The sequence below is a fragment of the Mobula birostris genome, chromosome 18 (assembly GCF_030028105.1).
Source record: "Mobula birostris isolate sMobBir1 chromosome 18, sMobBir1.hap1, whole genome shotgun sequence".
NCBI classification, from domain to species: Eukaryota; Metazoa; Chordata; class Chondrichthyes; order Myliobatiformes; family Myliobatidae; genus Mobula; species Mobula birostris.
Window position 1 is genome coordinate 21,520,432 of NC_092387.1, and position 20,091 is coordinate 21,540,522.

General features: G+C 42.9%; 1 protein-coding gene across 1 annotated transcript in view; it reads left to right on the forward strand.

Moving 5' to 3' along the window:
- Nucleotides 1–1,145: 1,145 nt before the first annotated feature.
- LOC140212004 (RNA-binding protein with multiple splicing 2) overlaps nucleotides 1,146–20,091 on the forward strand; it is a 125,726-nt gene continuing 106,780 nt past the window's right edge. The window contains exon 1 of the mRNA XM_072282350.1: nucleotides 1,146–1,652. Within this exon, the coding sequence (XP_072138451.1) occupies nucleotides 1,605–1,652 (48 nt within the window). The 5' untranslated portion in view covers nucleotides 1,146–1,604. The remainder of the gene's footprint in view (nucleotides 1,653–20,091) is intronic.

Genomic DNA, 20,091 nt, shown 5'->3' on the forward strand with positions numbered 1-20,091 from the left:
CGCGCACCCCCCACCAAGAAGTGACACTCTAAAACAAAAATCTTAATATTTAACCGGCGGTTTTGACATTACGAAGTCTTTTTTCCCTAAAATATACTGAAATGTCTCTGAAGGTCAGAGAGTGCTAGTTCCTTTGCTCCGGGTGTCCACCAATCAATAGCCACTACTTGGAAGTGCTTACCGTGCCTGTAAGTGACACGTTTTTCTTCGTCTTCAGATGTACGGATCTCCACAGCAGCGACAGGGAGCGGGTTACAGCAATTTTTCGCCCCTTGTCGGAATATTTTCAGTCCCGCACCCCATCCCTGCAGGGCTCTTCATACCCGTGTTTCGGGGAAGATTTTTCTTTGCTCTTAAAGTATATTTGTAGCTGCAACACTGTTGCAAAATTCCATTAATGTATAATAAATACGCAATAGCACCAGAAGGAAAAGGCTGGCATTAACTTTGTACAACTCTCCTGCCCAGGCGCGTGGTTTTAAAAAAATCTTTTCAACCGCTCTGTGTTTATATATTTACGGTAAATGGGGATTACTTAAAACTCCCAGCATGATATCTGCACTCAACAATCTGGGGCAGTGCGGGATCCTTACAACATTTTAATGTGTCTCCAAATACCCACTGCTGTTCTAATGACATTACTGGACTGTATTCCAAAATGAACACATCCCAAAATTACACATTCCAGACCCAAGTTCTGCCTTTTGGAAAGTCCCCCTTTATAAATACGGATCAGTTCCGTGGGAATAATACTTGGTGAAGGCGAATCTCCGAGGTTCACTTCATAATGCGAAAGAAAACACCGTGCCATTGCTTCACCATTACTTTCCCAGCGGGTATAACGTGCGAGAGGAGGGATGTTTACAAGGTGCAGAGACGAGCAATTTTCCTTGCCAGCAAACAACAAGTTAAACTCCACTCCGCCTGAAGTGATCACAATCGGTTTAATCATTCCACCATTTAAACATCCCTCGTGCTCTTTAGACTTCCTCGCTCGATGTATATACAAGCGGCTCAATCACCAAACACATCAAAGTTAACTTTTAAAACAAGAGGGCCACGGCGCGGTCTGATTGGCGCCGGGTTTCCAATGGAGACCATGACGCAGGCGGGTTGGATAGTCTCCCAGCTGAACTAGATTGTTACATTAAATTCCGGCCAGCTTCCTCGTTGATGATCAAATTGGAGAGGAGTTTCGCCGGGCTAGGAACTGACCGCCCGCCTGTCCTTTGACCAATTCTGCTCCTAATTGATAACAAGCACGTGAACAGCATTGATGGGAAGAAAGGGGTGGGATTAAAGGGACACTGTTTTACCTTGTTCACCTTCACAGCGCACCTCCATGCACTTGGAACACCTTTAGGGTTTATTTTATTGTTTTTGTGATAGTCTATTGTGGTGTATGGTTTATCTGTTTAACCAAGCATAATCCAACCATTCTCTCTCCTCACGGCTCGCCGCTCTGCTGTCTGTTATTTTGACACCAGATCTGACCTCGACCACCACAGACCCCAGTTGATTTTCTTTGCTTTGGGGAAAACCATCGCTTATCGCTCCTGGAGATCACGACGGAGAACGGGCAACCTCCAGAGGAAAGTTTAAGCATGAGTACGAAAGGCGATGACCACAACAACAACAATAACGAGGAAGAGGTAAGGAGGGAGTGGGATGGGGAGAGGGGCGCGGACCCGTGTATGTGCGCGCATTTTGACTACATCTCTTCGTTTTCACCCCGATCTCTTTGAAGAGTTCACGCAGTTTCTTTTTGCCTCTCCAATCTGCTGGAATTCATAGTCGCGCTTGTAGGGGGAGGGGTTCTTAAAACCAATGTAGTTGTAATGTGCAAGTTTCGTTCTTGTAAATCCTGTGAAATATCCCTTAATCATGTTGAGTGAAGTAACGGAGAACTGTCTCTCAATCCGCACACTCACTCGAATTAAAACGCTGTAGCCTGTTCTAACATTGTTGTGTATGGGTGAGAGAAAGGCCCCTTAAAGGGGGTAAAGTAGTTAGGCGGAATTAGAAACTAATTGATAATAGGGTAAGGTGGCGCGATGTTGGTAATTCAGGGTACGTGGGCGATATTGTCTACACGTCCCGCCATCTAAAATGCTTCAAGCTAGCTAGTCCAACAGGCAGACTAGTTGTTTATCCAATATTCGCTACTTTTGTTTTTTTTCCCCCTTCATGAACGCCAACAGCTCGTTAGAAATGCGGCGGGAGCTAATCTCCCGACTTGCTCTGAGAATGCCTGTTTACTTCGGAGGTGACAGCAGTATGTTTTTAAAAAAAATTACACTGTCGTCCAGATGTAAGGCTGAGGTTTTGGTATCTCAGACACGCTACAGTTCGGGCTCGACTCCTGTTCTGCCGCCGTTTGGAGTCCCTCTCCTTGTATAGGAAGTGATGCGCAATTTAATCGGTAAACGTGCCAAGCCGCGTAACCTGGGCCACGGAGTCCCGTTCGCCTTTCAGCCGGGATTGAATTTATTACTTCAATTCTGCTGGTAGGCTAACTGCATAAGTAACTATTTTATCGCTAGTTAAAATGTATCTAAGCGCAAGGATCGCGCTTTCCCGACTACAAGAACATCTCGCTGCTGAAGCAGCTGAACGGGTATTTATGTTCCGCCGTAGCTATCTCCCAGATATGCTAGAACTGCTAATTCCCTTCCTTGTGTGCACGTGGGGAGGGTTGGTTCCGAATTCGCATCTTTCTCCCTTTCTCTTCTCCTCTCTTCTTTCCCCCCCCCCCAACTTTTGCATGAATCTTGTATCAACAGACCACTCGGCCCGTAAGACTCATTCCGTCACTGCTTGGTTTTACATCATGTTTTGCATTTTGTCTCATTCAATTCTGCCCCCTCCCCCCGATTGTCCGCGTAAGCTGGTTAATTTGTGCAGTTTCTCGGAAGTAGAAACGTTCCCTTTATCGACACCATATTACCAACATTGTTAATGCTGTCGTAGCGAGCTATCCCATTGGCGATGCTCCTCGCTTCCACTTGAAATTGATAAGACGGGGGTTGTATTTGGATTCGGGCTGCTCTGGGTGGATCGGGATATTGAAGGGAATGTTGGTAACGTTTTTACTTCGGCTGTTCATTTCCGTGGATGGTGCCTGAGGTGCTGAATTCCTCCAGCGTTTTTTGTGTGTGACTTTTTAATGGCTTTCACTTCAATTCCGTGTGTGGGGTGGGGGAGGGGTTGACGGGGACAGGGAATTGTCCTCCAGCCGGAGGATTCCGTTTAATTGTAAAGGCAACAAGGAAATGCTCAAATCTAGACTTTTATTGCAAAAAAAAAGCTATATTGTCGGACCGGAGTCCCCATTCTCGAACATATTCCACCTGAAGGGAGTTAATTGACGCACTTCGCCGCCGCGTGCATTCTTTGTGTTCACGACAAACTTTTTTCCCCCTGTAATGTGCCTGACCCTTGCTTGCTGACCGAGTCAAATCGAGTGTTACAGGTTTTGAGAGCAGCGGAACCCACTGCAACTCGTGAGAATACAATTGCTTGCAGACAAACGTCCCATTGTTTCCCAGGCAGGTAGTGAGAGCAAGCTGTTCGTTGTAACTTGTGCCTCTTAAAGATGTGATGTAAGCTCCTGCATCGAAACTGCAGCTGCGTTTTAGGCTAATATTGGGGCCAGAATAAAATGCCGATGGAATTGCACTCGCAAACTTACCAGACGAGTTAATTCCCCCGGGTGCCACTTTCGATGACAGTCTTCGCAGATGAATCAAAACACACGCAAAAGAAAATGTTTCTCTCCCTAACCTTTACTGTAAGCCTCCAAGTCCTGACACTACGATGTTTCAAGAGCGTTACTCTTTTTGGCCCAAGTTATTCACCCAAAACGTCGTCTTATTGTACCCACTTGTGTTCAGCCCTGGGTGGCTTAATTTTACGTGTCGGAGACGGGGTCAGTCTGTTTTGGAGATGGGGTTCCGTTTCCAATAACGCAGCGTCGCTCAACGGGTGAGATCTGCGCGCACTCGCGGAACATGGTTCAGTGTTGATGGGCAGCCCGCAATTTTCTGAGATTGCTACTGGCCTGAGGAATTTCAGGAATCTGGTTACGTTTTTAGGGGCGCTGTAGGTCTCGGAATCCCGTTTCCCTTGAATACAGGAAACAATCACATGTCTTTTACAACACGTGTAACTCTTTAAGCTGCCAGTTACAAGGAGACCACCCTCCTCCTTGAAGGAAAGGTTCGAATTTCCAACAAGTGGTTTACGGGGTAGATTCTGCTGCATTAACCCAATCTCTCCTGCTCTTTTCGAAAGGTGGTTTTTCCCTGGGAAATCCCAGCAGGAAACTTTGGGATTACATGAGTCATGTCTATCTGAACCTGTGGGTACAATTCTGTGTTATTCAACCCATCGAGCTCTAAGCAATCCCGTTCCCCACTTGCTGTCCAGCAGCCCAGAATGTCTCATGGCGACTCACAGCTAGTTCCACCTTCTCCATCTATCAACACTAGGAATTTACAGTAGCCAATTGACACCATCTGACGTGGGAAGAAACCAAATCTGGAGAACAAGCACATACTCTATAGGCAACACAACAGCCAAGGTTGTGATTGATGAGGGGTATGGTAACTGAAGTGATACTTCTGCACCATTATGCACCCAGAATTCTCAGTACAGATTAGTGTGCAGGACCAAGAGCCAACTAGACTGACAGATTGTGTGTCAGTCCTCCTTGTCTCCTTCCCACTATTTCACTACCCATCCTTGTACATGTTATAGTCAACCAGTGCAAATAGGCCCTTCAGCCCACTATATCTCTGCTAATCGTACTTATCTAGCAGAGCACGCACAAAATGCTGGAGGAACTCAGCAAGTCAGGCAGTATCTGTGGAGAGGAAGGGCATTGAGCCTTTTGTATTGCGCAAGATTTGCAGAATCTGTTGTGATCACATTGTCCTAGCCACAAAGCTGCATTGGGTTCATGGGCTTCTCTGGTTTGGTGATTCATGTCTAGATGCTGAAGTGAGTAGTGTGTTCCAGGTTCCAACCACGCTTTATGGTGGGAGAGATGTCCCTTGAGTTCTCTCTAAACTTTTTCCCAAACTGGAGAAAGATTCTTGCTGTCTGCCTTATCTATCACTTAATTTTTATACCTCATGTCACGGTCTCCTGTTCCAGGGAAAAGGGCTAGTCAGTCCCATAATTTCTTGGATCTGAATTACTATTAATAGCTGGATATTTGCTGAGCCCTAATGTGTAGTTAAACTTGTGACTACTGCACTCGAATCCCAGGGTCTGGAGACTCATACAGCTGATGCAGGGATCTGCTGGTGGAACTTGGCTGGGTCGGATAGCATCAGTGACTGTCAACATTTTAGGTTGTGATATCGGCTATCCATTTCCCACCATGGGTGCAGCTTGACTAATGAGAGATAATCTGCAGATGCTGAACATCCATAGCAACACACACAAAATGCTGGAGGAACTCAGCAGGCCAGGCAGCATCTATGGAAATGAGTAAAGAGTTGATGTTTTGGGCTGAGACCCTTTATCAGTTGTAGCTTGACCCTGAGCCAGTCTGGCTGCATTTTTTTTTTTTTTTTTTGCTCCAGTGCCAGTATCCACATGAAGATTTGTGCAATGTAACAGAATTATGCAACTGTAACTGTTAAAACATGAATGAAAACTGACTTCTCAAAGCTCATTAAAGATTCCTGTAGGCTTAACCTTTCCAATGTTATTGGTCCCTTTGACAAGCACTACAGATACTACATGGGTGGTACAATGTGAGCTTCAGGTTTAGTTTGGTGCTTGCTCACCCCTACCCCCACTGTTCATATTGGATATCCCCTAAATTCTCACCCAAACACTACCCATTAATTCTATATTCAAAGCTCCCTAGTTACAGAAACGTAAAGTGCCAGTAGTCTGGATGCCAATTCTCTTCCAGAGGTACAAATGTTTCCAAGTAATTTCTGGTGGTGAAGTGTTGGCAGATATGCATCATGTGCATTTACACCCAGCCCGATTCTGGCCTTTGTTGTAATTAAATATTTAAGTAGAGTTTGTAAATCCAGTTATGGATGAAATGTATTATAGATGTTTCCATACAATGCCTTCCCCTGTGTGGAGTAGTGTTGTATTTGTTAATTGCACTTAAAGTTTGAAGTGTATTTCTTTTCAAAGTACATAGGTCATCATGTACTACATTGAGATTCATATTCTTGCTGGTGTGCATTGTAGAACAAGAACAATATAATGAAAACTACACAATGACTCCAATAATCAAGGTGCAAAAGAAGAAAAACAGTGCAGATGCAAAATAATAAATAATACTGAGAACGAGTTATAGAAAATGAGTGCATAGATTGTGGAATCGGGTCAGAGTTGAGGTGAGTGAAGTTTACAGTGGTTGAGGAGCCTGACGATTGCAGGGTTGATGACTGTAACTGAACCTGGTGTGGGACCTAAGGCTCTGTACCTTTCCATTGGCAGCAGTGAGGAGAGAGCTTGGCATGGATGGTAGAGGTCCTTGATGATGGACACTGCTTTCTTGTACCAGCACTCCTTGTGAATGTACTCTATAGTGGTGAGGGCTTTGCCTGTGATAGACTGGGCTTGCATACTCTAAAGAATTGAATTGTTGAAGAACTAGTGATGACCAAAGCTTAAGATCACCAGTTCCACTAACGGGCAGACCATGTATAGAGTTTGGCACTGTTTTGCCCAAGTTTTGTGTGTGCTTTGAGGAATCTATACGTGGAGTTTAGTTGAGTAGGAGCTGCTGGATTGCTGCCTTTTTCAAAAGTGCTTGTGTGTATCTGCAGCATAATTGAGGTGATTTCAGTCACAACTAGACTCATGGAGTAAAGCAGAATGGAAACAGGCCCTTTGCCTGTGTGGTCCATGCTGATAAAGATAACCATCTAAGCTGGTTCCATTTTGCTCAACCTAGCCATATGTCCATCCAAGTACCCTTTTAAATGTTGTACCTGCCACAACCACTTCCCCTAGGGGTTGTTCCACATGCACACCACCCTCTGTGAAGAAATTGCCTCTTGGGTCCCTTTCTCCCCTCACTTTAAATATATTCCCTTTCCCTGAGGTGGTGGGGGGAATGGGTAGAGAGGACAGTGAATGCATGCAATCCAAGACCTTCATGATTTTATTCACCTATTTCATGTCACCCCTCAGACTTTGCCCCAAGGAATAAATTCCTAGCTTGCCCAACCTCTCCCTTAACTCAAACCCTTGAAATCAACATTCTTGTACGAGGGGTGATCGGTAAGTTTGTGGCCTAAGGTAGAAGGAGTCAATTTTAGAAAACCTAGCACATTTGTTTTTCAACATAGTCCCCTCCTACATGTACACACTTAGTCCAGCAGTCGTGGAGCATACGGTTCCCTTTGTAGAAGTGGTCCACAGCAGGGCTGATTGATAAGTTTGGGGCCTATGGTAGAAGGAGGTGAGTTATTAACTTCAAACTTTCTACATTTTCACTGAGTTGAACTACACGTGCATGTAACGAGAGCGTCTTGGACCTCCAGGTGGTCCACAGCAGGGGTGATTGATAAGTTCGTGGCCTAGGGTAGAAGGAGATGAGTTATACAGCTCTCATTATATGCACGTGCAGTTCAGCTCTTTGAGTGAAAATGCAGAAAGTTTGAAGTTTCTCCTCATCTTTCAGGCCACGAACTTATCAATCACTCCTGCTGTGGACCACTTCTAGAGGTCCAAGACGCCAACTTCTACAAAGAAGGGATCTGTATGCTCCATGGCCGCTGGACTAAGTGTGTAAATGTAGGAAAAATAAAGGTGCTAAGTTTTCTACTCCTAACTTGGGCCAAAAACTTATCTATCACCTCTCGTAAATCCTTGCACTCTTTCCTGCTTAATAGTATCTTTCCTATAAAAGTTAATCAAATCTGTATGCAATACTACAGATATGGCCTCACTAACATGTTCTACTACCTACCTGTATTATGTCCTAGCTCCAATACTGAGTGCACTGACAGAAGGCCAGTGTGCCTTCACCACTGTCTACATGTGACTGATAACCTGACAATGCTATCCAGTATAATTCTTTTTTTTAAAACTATTATTGGACATTCCAGTTGTGGAATTGAGCACTGTTGGTTATAGCTATTATTTTGGCCAAGCCTTCCATGTTTCACAATAATGCAACTGAATTCAACTTGTTGCATGGTTTCAGGATTATCTTGTTTAAAACCTTGTTAAATATGACCTGGTGCTTAATAAATACTGCAAAATATCAAGTAAAGGGGCAGTAACATTTCGAACTGAGTTAACAATGGAATCTGTAGGAGGGAAGCAGTACGGTGTATTTCACTTTGTATTAAATTACTGAGAAGTGTCAGTGCGCTTCATATAAATGATCTGCTTGGAGGTGATTAGCAGGTTGATGGGACCCCAAACCAGCCCCTTGGTGCTTAAATCACCAGCTAGGAGAATAACTGGATGTAATGGATTTAAATCTGGTTTGTTTGTACAAGGGTTTAGTTTAAAAAAAACAAATCACAAGGGTTTTGCTCATGTGACAAGTCTAAAATTCTCTTTTCCTCTCTGGTAGCTGCATTAATTTTGGATGTCAGCTGTTGTATTTAAGTGCCTATTGCACAAAATGATTTCCTTTGAAGTCTTGGTCTTTAAAAACTATTTCTGACAAGTTTTCTCCAAACGCTGTTTACCAATCATTGACGCAGACCTCAGTGCCTTTTCAGAAACATTCACCTGGTATCCTTCATTTGAAGGATGCATGAAACTCTTAATATTGCATCTTCTATCACACTTGAGCTCTGCACGGTCCTAATTGCTCATTTTGTTTATAATTGGGTAATGTGAACAAAGCCAGCTTTTGAGGAAGTCGTGATGAGCTGTAACGTGGGGGAGGGGGCTGGTATTTGGATTGGTGTCAATGAAGGAATGGATATATTTCAAAAATGATAGGGTAGAGGTTGGAGGAGAGTCTGCAAATAGTGATATTCCAAGTACCTGCTGTACCAACTCTCAGTGTAGTGTACATACTGCAACCCCTTGGGTGCAGGAAATCACTTCAGGATGGATAGTGTCTAGCTTGAGGTATTGGAGCTGCCCTGCAGGCAAACAGAAGACAGAGTACTGTAAGAAGTAAAAAGACTCTGGGGTGTTAAGTGGTGAGGCTTCTGACTTGTAGTCACAGGTTGTGGCTGGCCCAATTGAGTTTTTGATCCACGGATTAATGGAAGGTCATTAAAGCAGATGAGGGTGGTTGGGTTTGTGTTAAGCAACTCTCCAAGAAACGACCAACTATAACCATCTTCCTCTAGGAGACATGAGTGAGTGTTCTTCTGAAGGAACTTGGCAGGTCTTCGTTAGGGCTAACTGAAAAAAGAGATGCTAAGCGATTTGGGAGGGGGAGATCTGAAATGATAGAAGTCAGGAGGGGGAAGGATGGAGCTAAGAACTGGAAAGTTGATTGGCAAATGGGATACAGAGCTGGAGAAGGGTGAAGATCATGGGACAGGGGGCCTAGAGAGAAAGAAAGAGGGAGGGGAGCCCAGAGGAAGATGGAGAGCAGGCAAGGAGTGATTGTGAGAGGGACAGAAAAAGGGAGAATAATAAATAAGGGATGGGGTAGGAAGGGGAGGAGGGGCATTAATGGAAGTTAGATAAATCAGTGTTCATGCCATCAGGTTGGAGGCTACCCAGACAGGATATAGGGTGTTGTTCCTCCAACCTGAGTGTGGCTTCATCTTGACAGTAGAGAAAGCCATGGATTGACATATCAGAATGTGAAGTGGAATTAAAATGTGTGGCCACTGGGAGATCCTGTTTTCTGTGGTAGATAGAGCGTACGTGTTCAGCAAAACGGTCTCCCAGTCTGTGTTGGTCTCACCCATATACAGAAGGCCACAGCAGGAGCACCGGATGCAGTATATCACACCAGCCGACTCACAGGTGAAGTGTTGCTGCATCTGGAAGGACTGTCTGGGGCACTGAATGGTGGTGAGGGAGGAAGTATAAGGACACTTAGAAGGATAAGTGCCAGAAGAGATTGGCGGGAAGGGATGGGGGGGGATGAATGGACAAGGGAGTCACGTAGGGAGCGATCTGTGCAGAAAGCAGAAATTGGGGGGGGGGGGGGAGAGAGGGAAAGAAGTGCTTGGTGGTGGGATCTTGTTGGAGGTGGCGGAGGTTACAGAGAATTATATGTTGGACCTGGAGACTGGTGGGGTGGTAGGTGAGGACGAGGGGAACCCTATCCTTAGTGGGGTGGCGGGAGGGTGGGGTGAGAGCAGATGTACATGAAATGGGAGAGATGTGGGATACCCATCAGAGTTTTACTAGTCTCTGTCACGCTCAGCCAAACACTGCTGTCATACCAAAGGAAGGGTACTTCTCAAATTGAACTATTTGGTCTGTTTTGACCAATGTCCTAGGTGGAGGCTGAGTAATCCTAGTGAAAGCATAGTGGCATTGGAGTAGGTATTTAGTAACATGACAGCACTGTCAGTGTACTCCACTTTGCTGAATTGAGAGTAGACTGTAGTAGTTGCTCAGTTTGGGATCTGTTCTGCATTTTTTTAAAATAAAACACGAAACTACAGGATCAGCTTGGCTGGAGATGTGGCTAGTTTTGAAGCACAGGTCTTCAGCTATACCATGAGGATCTTGAACACAAGATTCTATTTAGATGTTGGAAGTCCTGAGCAACGTGCACAATCCTGGAAGAATTTGGCATGTCTGGCAACATCTGTGGAGAAGAATAAACGGTTGACATTTTGGGCTGAGTCCCATTCATTCCGGTGAAGATGTTGGTCACTTCTATAGTCGTCCTTCCAGCCTCTGCTTTTAGCCACTTTTTTAGTGGAGGAAGGCTTCTTCACAACAGAAGCTAGTAGAATTGGTTGACCTTCTTGCTGCTTCTACCTGAAGACGCTTACAAATGTTTTAGCCTTGAATATGTTAGTGTTGTTAATGATCTCTCCCAACCATCTGGATGATCAGTTTGGTAATCCTGCCCAGTGCACCATGTACAGAATCTCCACACTTATTAATATAGGCTCTCATTCCAATGTGAAGTTGTATTATAGCATACCCGCTCTTGGCAAGCTCGGCTCTCCTGTCTCCCAAAATTCAAGGCTTCTTGCAGCCTTCAATTTTGTGCAGCCTATGTCCTTGTCTGTTCAGCTCTGACTTTTAAACTTCCTCCTGTTTTTTTTTTAAGAAACCTAATTCATTTATTTATCAATTGAGCTTTTGGTTGCTTGGCAAAGTATATTCAGTGACTGTCAATTTGTTTTGGAAATAAAATCTCTGGTCCTATCACACTACATGTAAATGTTTTTTTTTAAATTTGAAGATGTTGTAATTTGTCTTTTTCTTGGAGAAAGTTCAAAGGAACCTTGGTCAATCTTCACCAGTATTCAATTGATTTCACTAGTTCCGCATAGAAACTATTGGTTTCTATTTTATTAGTTGCGTTTGTTCTTGTGCTCTTGCAAAGTTGAAGGGAGCTGAGGGTTTCATTGCAAAGATGAGCTTTTACTATAAGAATAGATTTAATATATTGCCAAACAAGAGAAAATCTGTGGATGCTGGAGATCCATGCAACACACAAAATGCTGGAGAAATTCCGCAGGCCAGGTAGCATCTATGGAAAAGAGTAAATAGCTGACAGTTCAGGCTGCGACCCTTCATCAGGACTGGTTTATATTGATGTGCTTTTCATCGGGCTGCTGTTGCAGAGAATGATCTGTATCTTTGCTGAATACTGGAGTGGATAACTGATGTTGGGCATCTAGTAGCTGAGAGACAGAACAATGCAAAATGACAAGTGGCCATACTAGTGTGGAATTGCTTGAATGTCAGTGTGCCTCTAAAGGCTTTCATTGCCCAGGTGCATTAGTCAAGACTAAATCATGTCTAGTGGAATGAAGCTTACATTTTAGATCTAGAATTTACTGCTAGTACTACCAAAACTGGTAATGTTTTTGGATTGTTAAGTCTTATCAAGCAAACCTCCTCTATTAAATAGCCTTGTATGGCTAAATCCAGTGTGCATGCTAACTTGGCTGTAATCAAGCTGCCCACTTACCAAGCAGGATAAGACTGCTACACATGATTCACAGGAGGTTTAAGCTAGGCTGCCAAACTGCTATTTTTGGATCAAAACTTCCATAAATTGACTTGCAAGTGTTAGCAGCTTTTTGAAATGCTGTGTCTGAGCCTTCCACACTTGTTTTCCCCCACTGGAGATCTTTTTTGAGTTATTTAATGCTTTGACTAATGATGGAATGGCTTGGTTTCTGTGTGGTGTTAAAATGAGAAACATTACATTTTTGTTTTCCTTTCCCTGAAGGAATGAGTGTTGACATCATTGGGATGTGAGAAAAGCTGCAACTAGCTTTGTAACCACAATGGGCGGTAGATTCTCCAGGGTCTGATCTTCCGTCTCAGTAATGGTGGCCACAGAACTAGGCACTAGCTGCCTTTAGCAGGGTGGAGCCCACGGATTCACATCCTTCAGGAAAGGGATTTGGCCATGTGTAACTCCTGACCTAATGTGATCACCTTGCTTCACAGCCCTCTGGCTGTGCTGAGCTGTAACTGGGGCAATGTCCTGTTGCTGAAGGAAACCATAGTGTCCTGAGAACAGACGTGACTTGAGTTTAACATAATCTTTCTGCATTTCATATAAATTTGCATCCAACACTGCATGTTTGTTTTGTTACCTTCTGTACAGTGGAAAAACCTTGTGTACAATTAATACAGATCAAATCATTACAATGCACTGAGCTAGAAAAAGGTAAAGCAGTAATCAAGCTACCAAAAAATTTGTGTAGGTAAATGATAAAGTGCAGAATCAAAAATGAAAATCCATCTTGTTGTATGAGGTCCATTCAAGGATCTGTTACCAGGCGATAGGAGCTATCCTTGAACCTGATGGTAAGTGATGTATTTTCTGCCCAATGGGTGACGTGAGAAGAAGGGTCTGGGGTGGGTGGGATCTCTGATTATGTTTGCTTAACTGAGGCAGCCAAGTATGGATGGGGGCGGGGGGGGCAGGGAGGGGAGGCTGCTTGCTGTGTGCTGAGCTGTGTCAGAATGCTTTCTATGCTACATCAGTTTTTAAAAACTGGTAAATGATTGGGGGGGGGAGGGAGTACTGTTTTTTCCATAGCCTTCTGAAGAAGTGGAGGCTTTGACTTGTCTGTGACATTAATGTGGTTGGACCTATTGAGGGCAAAGCTTGCTTGAGTGTTTCCAAAGGGCACGTCTACCCAGGATGCCTGTATTGGTTGCAAGTGGGGGAAGCAGTCTTTTGTGGAATAAATTCCAAAGTGGGAAAAGTTTACGTTTGCTGATGTTTCAGTGTCTCTTCTCTTCTTCCCCCCCCCCCCCATGTTGACATCTGACTGAGCCATAACACAGGAATAATATCTTTTTAAAATATTTTACATATGTCTCAAAATGGGACCCATTGTCTCCTGCTATCGAGTGTTTCTTGGTATTCATATGCATACGTACTTCGCTCATGACGGGCCATTTGGCCCCTTGAGCCTATGATGACAGTTGGAATTTCGGTCCTTTTGTTTCTGTAAACCATTCTCATCAGCTCCCCACCAATTTTCCTGCTGCTAACTGTTTGACTATTGTAAATTATGCCTAATTAGCAGCAGACCTTTGGTATATGGGGAGATTGAGCATGGACATGGAAAGGAACATGTCTGTTCACAGAATGTGTGAACTCCACTAAGCCACTTGGAGTTGTCAACTACAGAACCGTGTGCCCTGATTTGGAAAATGTGATTGTCATGGGAGTTTTATCAGGGCTGCTATGATGGGCTGATTCACCTGTTTCTGTATGATACGGCTCTTGACCTCTGCAGTAAGATAGTTCTACTCAATCTGGAAATAGAGGACCAGTTGTTACTTTCCTCTGCTCAGCCAACATTCAAACACTGGGTACAGGAATCTCCTGAAGTGGTCTCGGTAGCACTCATGAACATGATGCTTCTACTGAGGCAAGTCTATTAGGCAGTTTTCATGGCATTAATTTGCTGAATGCCAGTCCCAGTATACTATAGATTATCTGGCCCATTATCCTGCGGTTTGTGTGAGATAAGGGGTTTAAGATGGGGGTTCCCAATCTTCATGCCATGGACCAATACCATTAAGCAAGTGGATCTGTGGATGCCAGTTTGGGGACACCTTTAAGAAGACTTTGCCTATTGCTGATGGCTCAAATCCCCAACGTACCACAAGGTCATTCACTGAATAGCCTAATTCTGTTCCTGACATATGGTATTATCAACAGGTGGAAGGTAGGGGTTGAGGGGGAATAATCAGCAGACTCATGGGTCAAATGGCCCAGTTCTGCTCCTTTGGCCTGTTGAGTCTACCCTGCCGTTCCTGATTTATTATCCTCCTCAATTCCATTCTCCTGGCTTTTCCCTGTAGCCTTTGACAGTCTTACTAATAAGGCCTTGGGAGTAGAATTGGACTGTGTCTTTAAGTCTTCTGGAGTCCAGTTCTTTGGGTTGAAGTTCCTATACTGAAGGATGTCAGATGCCATCTTGGGATAGAGGATGAATCCACTTGTGTCTTGTGGTGGCCCTTGAGGAAACTGGAGACAAATGGAGCAGGTGGTTTGGGGTGGTGCATTCAATTCCAAGGACTTTATTTCAAGCGGTCACTGACCAGAGGTCCTTGGGATTGACTGCGATGTTGTATCCTTTAATGGAAACTATAAGAATGCCCTGAATCCTTGTCCAGAAACTCCCATGAACCAGATGAGTAAACAGTCCAGTGGTTTTGTTACTTTTGAAATTAGCATTTCTGCTCTACCTGCCGTATTTTTAAACTCTTGAAGGTTATGGCCTCCTGTTTTGCTGAGTTGCACTTTTTTCTGGTTCATACTGAACTGTTTAAGCTGGGTGCCTTCAAGTCATTGAAGCAAATAGCATTTGGCTCAGTAAGAGTTGAGGTATGCTGATGGGTCTAATCATGAGAGAAATACTTGCCATTGGGGTGAATAACCTCTTTCCATCCTAAATCTTGGATCTCCTAACAACTGATAAGATCACAACTTGTCACTATTGTGTATTATTTAATGAATTTTAGTTTCTCCTCCTTCCTAATTTAGACTGTGTATCCTGCTTTTGCTTAAATTCTGATGCCTTTTGATCCTGCAGGAATACTAGCTTCCAGCAATGTAAAATGCTTATTCTACTTTGGATGAGGATGCAACTCTTCCTGAAATATATAGATAAACATGACAAAAGAGGGGAAATAATTATCTCATTCCCTACAGCTTCAGTACTCTGCCTATGTAAATTGTGTAGATGACAAACACATTTGTCTATTCTAGCATATTGTCCTGTTCTTAATTTGAGTAATCATGACTAATTTTCCTTGAATTTTAGTAAGGCTATTGCTCAATTTGTCAGCTGAAGTTGTTTGGTTCCTGCTGTAGTAGGAGTTTATCTTGGCATAGTGTTGTGATCAAAACACACTGTCTCTATTCTGAGGTTTTCCATTAGGGATAAGGAACTATCTCGAAGTGGAACTGACTAGATATGTACTTTAATCTAAATGCAGGTTTTTAGATTGCACAGGAACTGTGGAATGTTCATTTATAAAGATCCAGCAGCCTGTTTGGAGAATCTCAAGTATCAGTCCAGACTGGCGATAGCTGTAATGCAATTCAATAGCAACTCCTGCCTTGCTGAGATCGTGTCAAATTGCAAGTGTTGTGGAATTGACTACTAATGATGATCATGCCTTTTGATCCTGTGGAAATACTAGTTTGCATCAATGTAAATGCTCACTTCTGCTTTAGATGGGGATATGACCCTCTCTGAAGTGTACTGTATTTAAAAATGATGCATTGATTAATTAACCATGTGAGAATATCCTTCAAAGTACTATATCCAGCCAAGGTTTTCTACCACAATGAATTAATATTAAGAAAACCACCGTAGTTAACCTCTTTTACAGAGCTGCTTGACTTGATTGCCTTCAGAAAAGCAGAGTTGATGTTCTGAATGTAGGTTTTCAAGATGGTTAAACTCAGTTGATACTGTTGGAATTTGCCAAACATAGTGATTTGAGCTTCCTGGTGATTAGGTAATTTACTCCATCCCTGTTAAGTTTTTACTAACATTTGAAGAACCAACCAGAATAGTTTAGAATTTGAAAAACCAGTTGGTCCAAATCTGTAGATGAAGCTGTTTAAGAAGAAAAATAAATCATTGGCTTGTGGAGAAAAAATCCCTCCAGAAGTCAAATGCATTGATTGATAGTTTCTAGATGGGATGATGGCCATCATGTGACCATTTTCAATGAGCCAAGGTATCGCAAACATGCAATTTAAAGATCCCTTACTGTGTTCGGACCCGCAATACTAATGTTGGAAAGTAACAATCTTGAGTAGGAATCTACTGACTGCAGAGACTTAGATCTAAAAATCTGGGCTCATAGTTGAATCACTCAGTTAATCTAACTTGGAAAATCAATTAGTAGTGAATCGATTAGATCATTCAGCTAAGAGATTGGATTCCACAAATTTGGTATACTAAGGTCAAACTAAAGAACTAATCAGATCTATGCTGTGATTTTTAAATAAATAGATCACCATTTTCCTCTGTGGCTATCCTCTAGTGGTCACCAACCTTTTTAAGCCCAAGATCTCCTATCTCGACCTCCGTGAAAGGCAAGATCTACCTACTAAATCGTTTAGAGAAAAAACAGCTCAGATTGTACTTCCAATTTGAAGCCTTTTATTTGGGTAAATTGTATTTGAATTACACAAAATACTTTTGTCAAACTTTCAAATTGTTTCAAACAAGAGAACACTGTACCTAGCATATCAAACAGGCCATAGCTGTCTTTCTTTAAGAATATTACAATACTTCACACCTTTAATTCTAAGTTTCATTATTTAATTTTATTTCAACATGAAAAATAAATGAATAAAAATTGACTGTTGCACTCAGTGTGCTGACTGGGGCTGAATACTTTCTGCTAGTTCCCTGAAATTTGGCTCATAACTACAGACAGCCAGTCTGAGACCGTCTGTGAGGTATAGGGTTGCCAGCTGTCCCATATTCCCCCCCGGCTAAGGTAGAACGTTCCTATGAAACCCTTTGTGCCGAAATGCTTTATGCCGAAGAAGTAATTGCCATTAATTTATATGGAAAAAAATTTTGAGTGTTCCCAGACCCCAAAAAAAACCTACCAAGTCATACCAAATAACACACAAAACCTAAAATAACACTAACATATAGTAAAAGCAGGAAGGAGATGATAAATACACAACCTATATCAGTAGAAATAATGAAGATTAAGCCAAAACCGATTCGTGGGGTTAAAAAATGGGCACGCATGCGCACACAGGTGCCCACGCAAGGCTTCGTGGTTATGGTAGTCTTTCTAGGGGTAAACGCAAATGTCCTGGGATTTGACTGTTACTTTTGTCCCCTGTTTGGGAGTGAGAAAGTTCTCAACCCTAGTGAGGTGTCTGTTAGTAAGTCAGCTCCTGTACTTAGATTTAATAATTTTCATCTGTGAAAATGCAGTTTCACATAAGTTGACCCGAGGTAGGCACTGACTTTTAGTGCTATAAAACCAACGCGCACACCGTGCATTGCTCGGCCCCATCAGTAGTAATTGCCACCAGTTATGAATGGGGATGTCATTTTCACGGACATTTTTTTAAACTCATTGTAAAGATCCTCACCTCTCGTTCTTTCCTTTAATTGCAAAAGAGTGAGGAAGTCCTTCTTTGTTGTAAAATCCTGGAAAGCCATTCTGACAAATACAACATGCTGAGCTTTTTCGAATTACATCCAGGGATTCATCGAACCGTAGTGAAAAATATTCACGTCCTCGGACAATGACTCTACCCTCCTTGTCACTGTTGCAGGGCCAAGCGGTATATTACGTATTGCGGTTGTGATGCCGTTTTTGTTTTTAAAGTCATTAAAACAGTCTCTGTGGTAATGACCATTGCTTCCTTGAATAAATTGCCATCTGTAAAAGGCTTCTTGTGTTCAGCCAAAAGGTGACTTACACAAAATGATGCTTCAATAGCAGCCTTATTTTGAGCAGCATGTTTTGTGGGAAACAATTGCTGGGCCCTCAACCCCGATTTCAGCGCCTCAACTTCCCAGGCATGAATTACACTCTTTGGGGGGTAGGTGTCTTTAAATTCCTGGTGGTTGGTGTTGCGGTGCCGCTCCAGACTCCCTCTTTTAGTCAGTGCTTGTGTTTGGTGGCAAACATACATACACACTTGTCTTTCACCAAGGTAAATAGAAATTCCTCTTCCCATTCTGGATGGAACTTGTATGTTTTCGCCGCCTTTCGTGGAGCCTCCACTATGCTATCAGGATATCACGAGCGATTGCCAATTGTGTCGCCTCTGATCTGAGCCGACATTTATGTGCTGGGCAGCACCTAATTAATTAGCTTGTTTATTTTGGCTTTTTTTCTTAAAGATGTGCTGTGTGCATCCCGACTACCGCTGTTCCCCTGCATGCTTCGCGGCCCGGAGGTTGGGGATGCTGCTGAATATTGATGTTTGCGACAGTCTGTACTCTTATCTTTTGATGCAGCACAGGCTACACTGAAAATGCCGTGCATGGTGGGGGAACTACACACATGCGCACTGGGCAGAAAGAACAGAACGAAACCCCCGCAACCTGGAAACAATCTCTCTTTACAAACAGCTTTTTAGTGAAAATATTGCTATATTACCATTATCCTAGTTAGTATTACTTTTATAATTCTCACATTACAACAGTATTTGTGTATTTTGATTTTTCTTCGGGATCTACTGGGAAAGTCTCAAAGATCGACGGGTTGGTGATCCCCTACTCTAATCTGATCATGGAGGTAACTTCTAATCTAGATTGTTTTGAAGAACAGTGATCATTGTTAGCATTTTCTGTTGTCTGCTTTTTAAGAACCTGCATTTTTTCCATGTTTTCCTCTACTCGACCAAAATCTCTCTTGTAGCTTTGGCAATAAACTAATTAATCCCCAGTTTCTTTTCTAAGAATATTAATTTTCTCAATATGGGCTTTACTGAAATTAGCACGAAAAGGTTCTAAGGCTTCAACACTACAGGTGCAGGAGCTGGTTGCTAGAGGAACGTACTAACTAATAACACTGGACTGGTAGGTGCATGGCTAATGTAGATTGTTTTCAGACATTGGACTACAACAGTACAAGCATGAAATATCCACATAATATTCAATATTTAGTTCTATATACAGATTTGAGTGTTTTGTGTTGAGGATTAATTTGATCCTTTTAGTGCTTTATTTGAATTATAGTTATAATGGAAGGTTTCTGCAACAGAATGACTGGAAGTGGGTGGGCATTAACCTCAGTTTGATTTGATGTGCTGTAGTAAAATTGTGTGACATTGGAAATGTGTAGTCTGCAAACTACATTTACATTCCCCAACTCTAGTCTTGTGCATTCCGTGAATGCCTTTGTGGAAAAATGCCACTAAGTTTAAATATAACATCAGATGACCAAAAGTTAGTTGGAAAGGATGCTTATCAGATTAGTTTAATGTGTTTTCAACAGATGCCTTAGTTTGGTAGTAGGACAAAATGTAAAACTCGAAGCAAAGAGCTATGGATCACTAGATTGCAGGATTTCATTGGGAGAGTAAGTTTTGAGTGGATTTTTTTTAATGCTGTTTTGTGTTTGGGCATTTCTACTGATAAATAAGTGTATTGGAATTCAGATTCATTTATTTATCACATGCACTTTGAAACATTGCAGAGTGAAATCTGATGGCAGCCTAACCAGCCAGCACAACCTAAGCCTGCAAGTGTTGTCACGCATTCTGGTGGCACCATGGCAGTCTCTGGCAGCAGAACAAGCCCCTTCCTTTCTCCCACCCATCTACCCACTTACACACCACGAGCTTCAACCCCATCAGGCCTCTGGGTCTCCAGTGGATCTGCAAATAATGGGCTTCCCCAGTGGACTTCAGACTTGTAGGCCCAGGGCTTCAGCCATTGGGCTTTGACTTCTGGATTTCTGACCGGACTAAGATCTTCAATATTGCCCCAGAGTTGATTGATAATG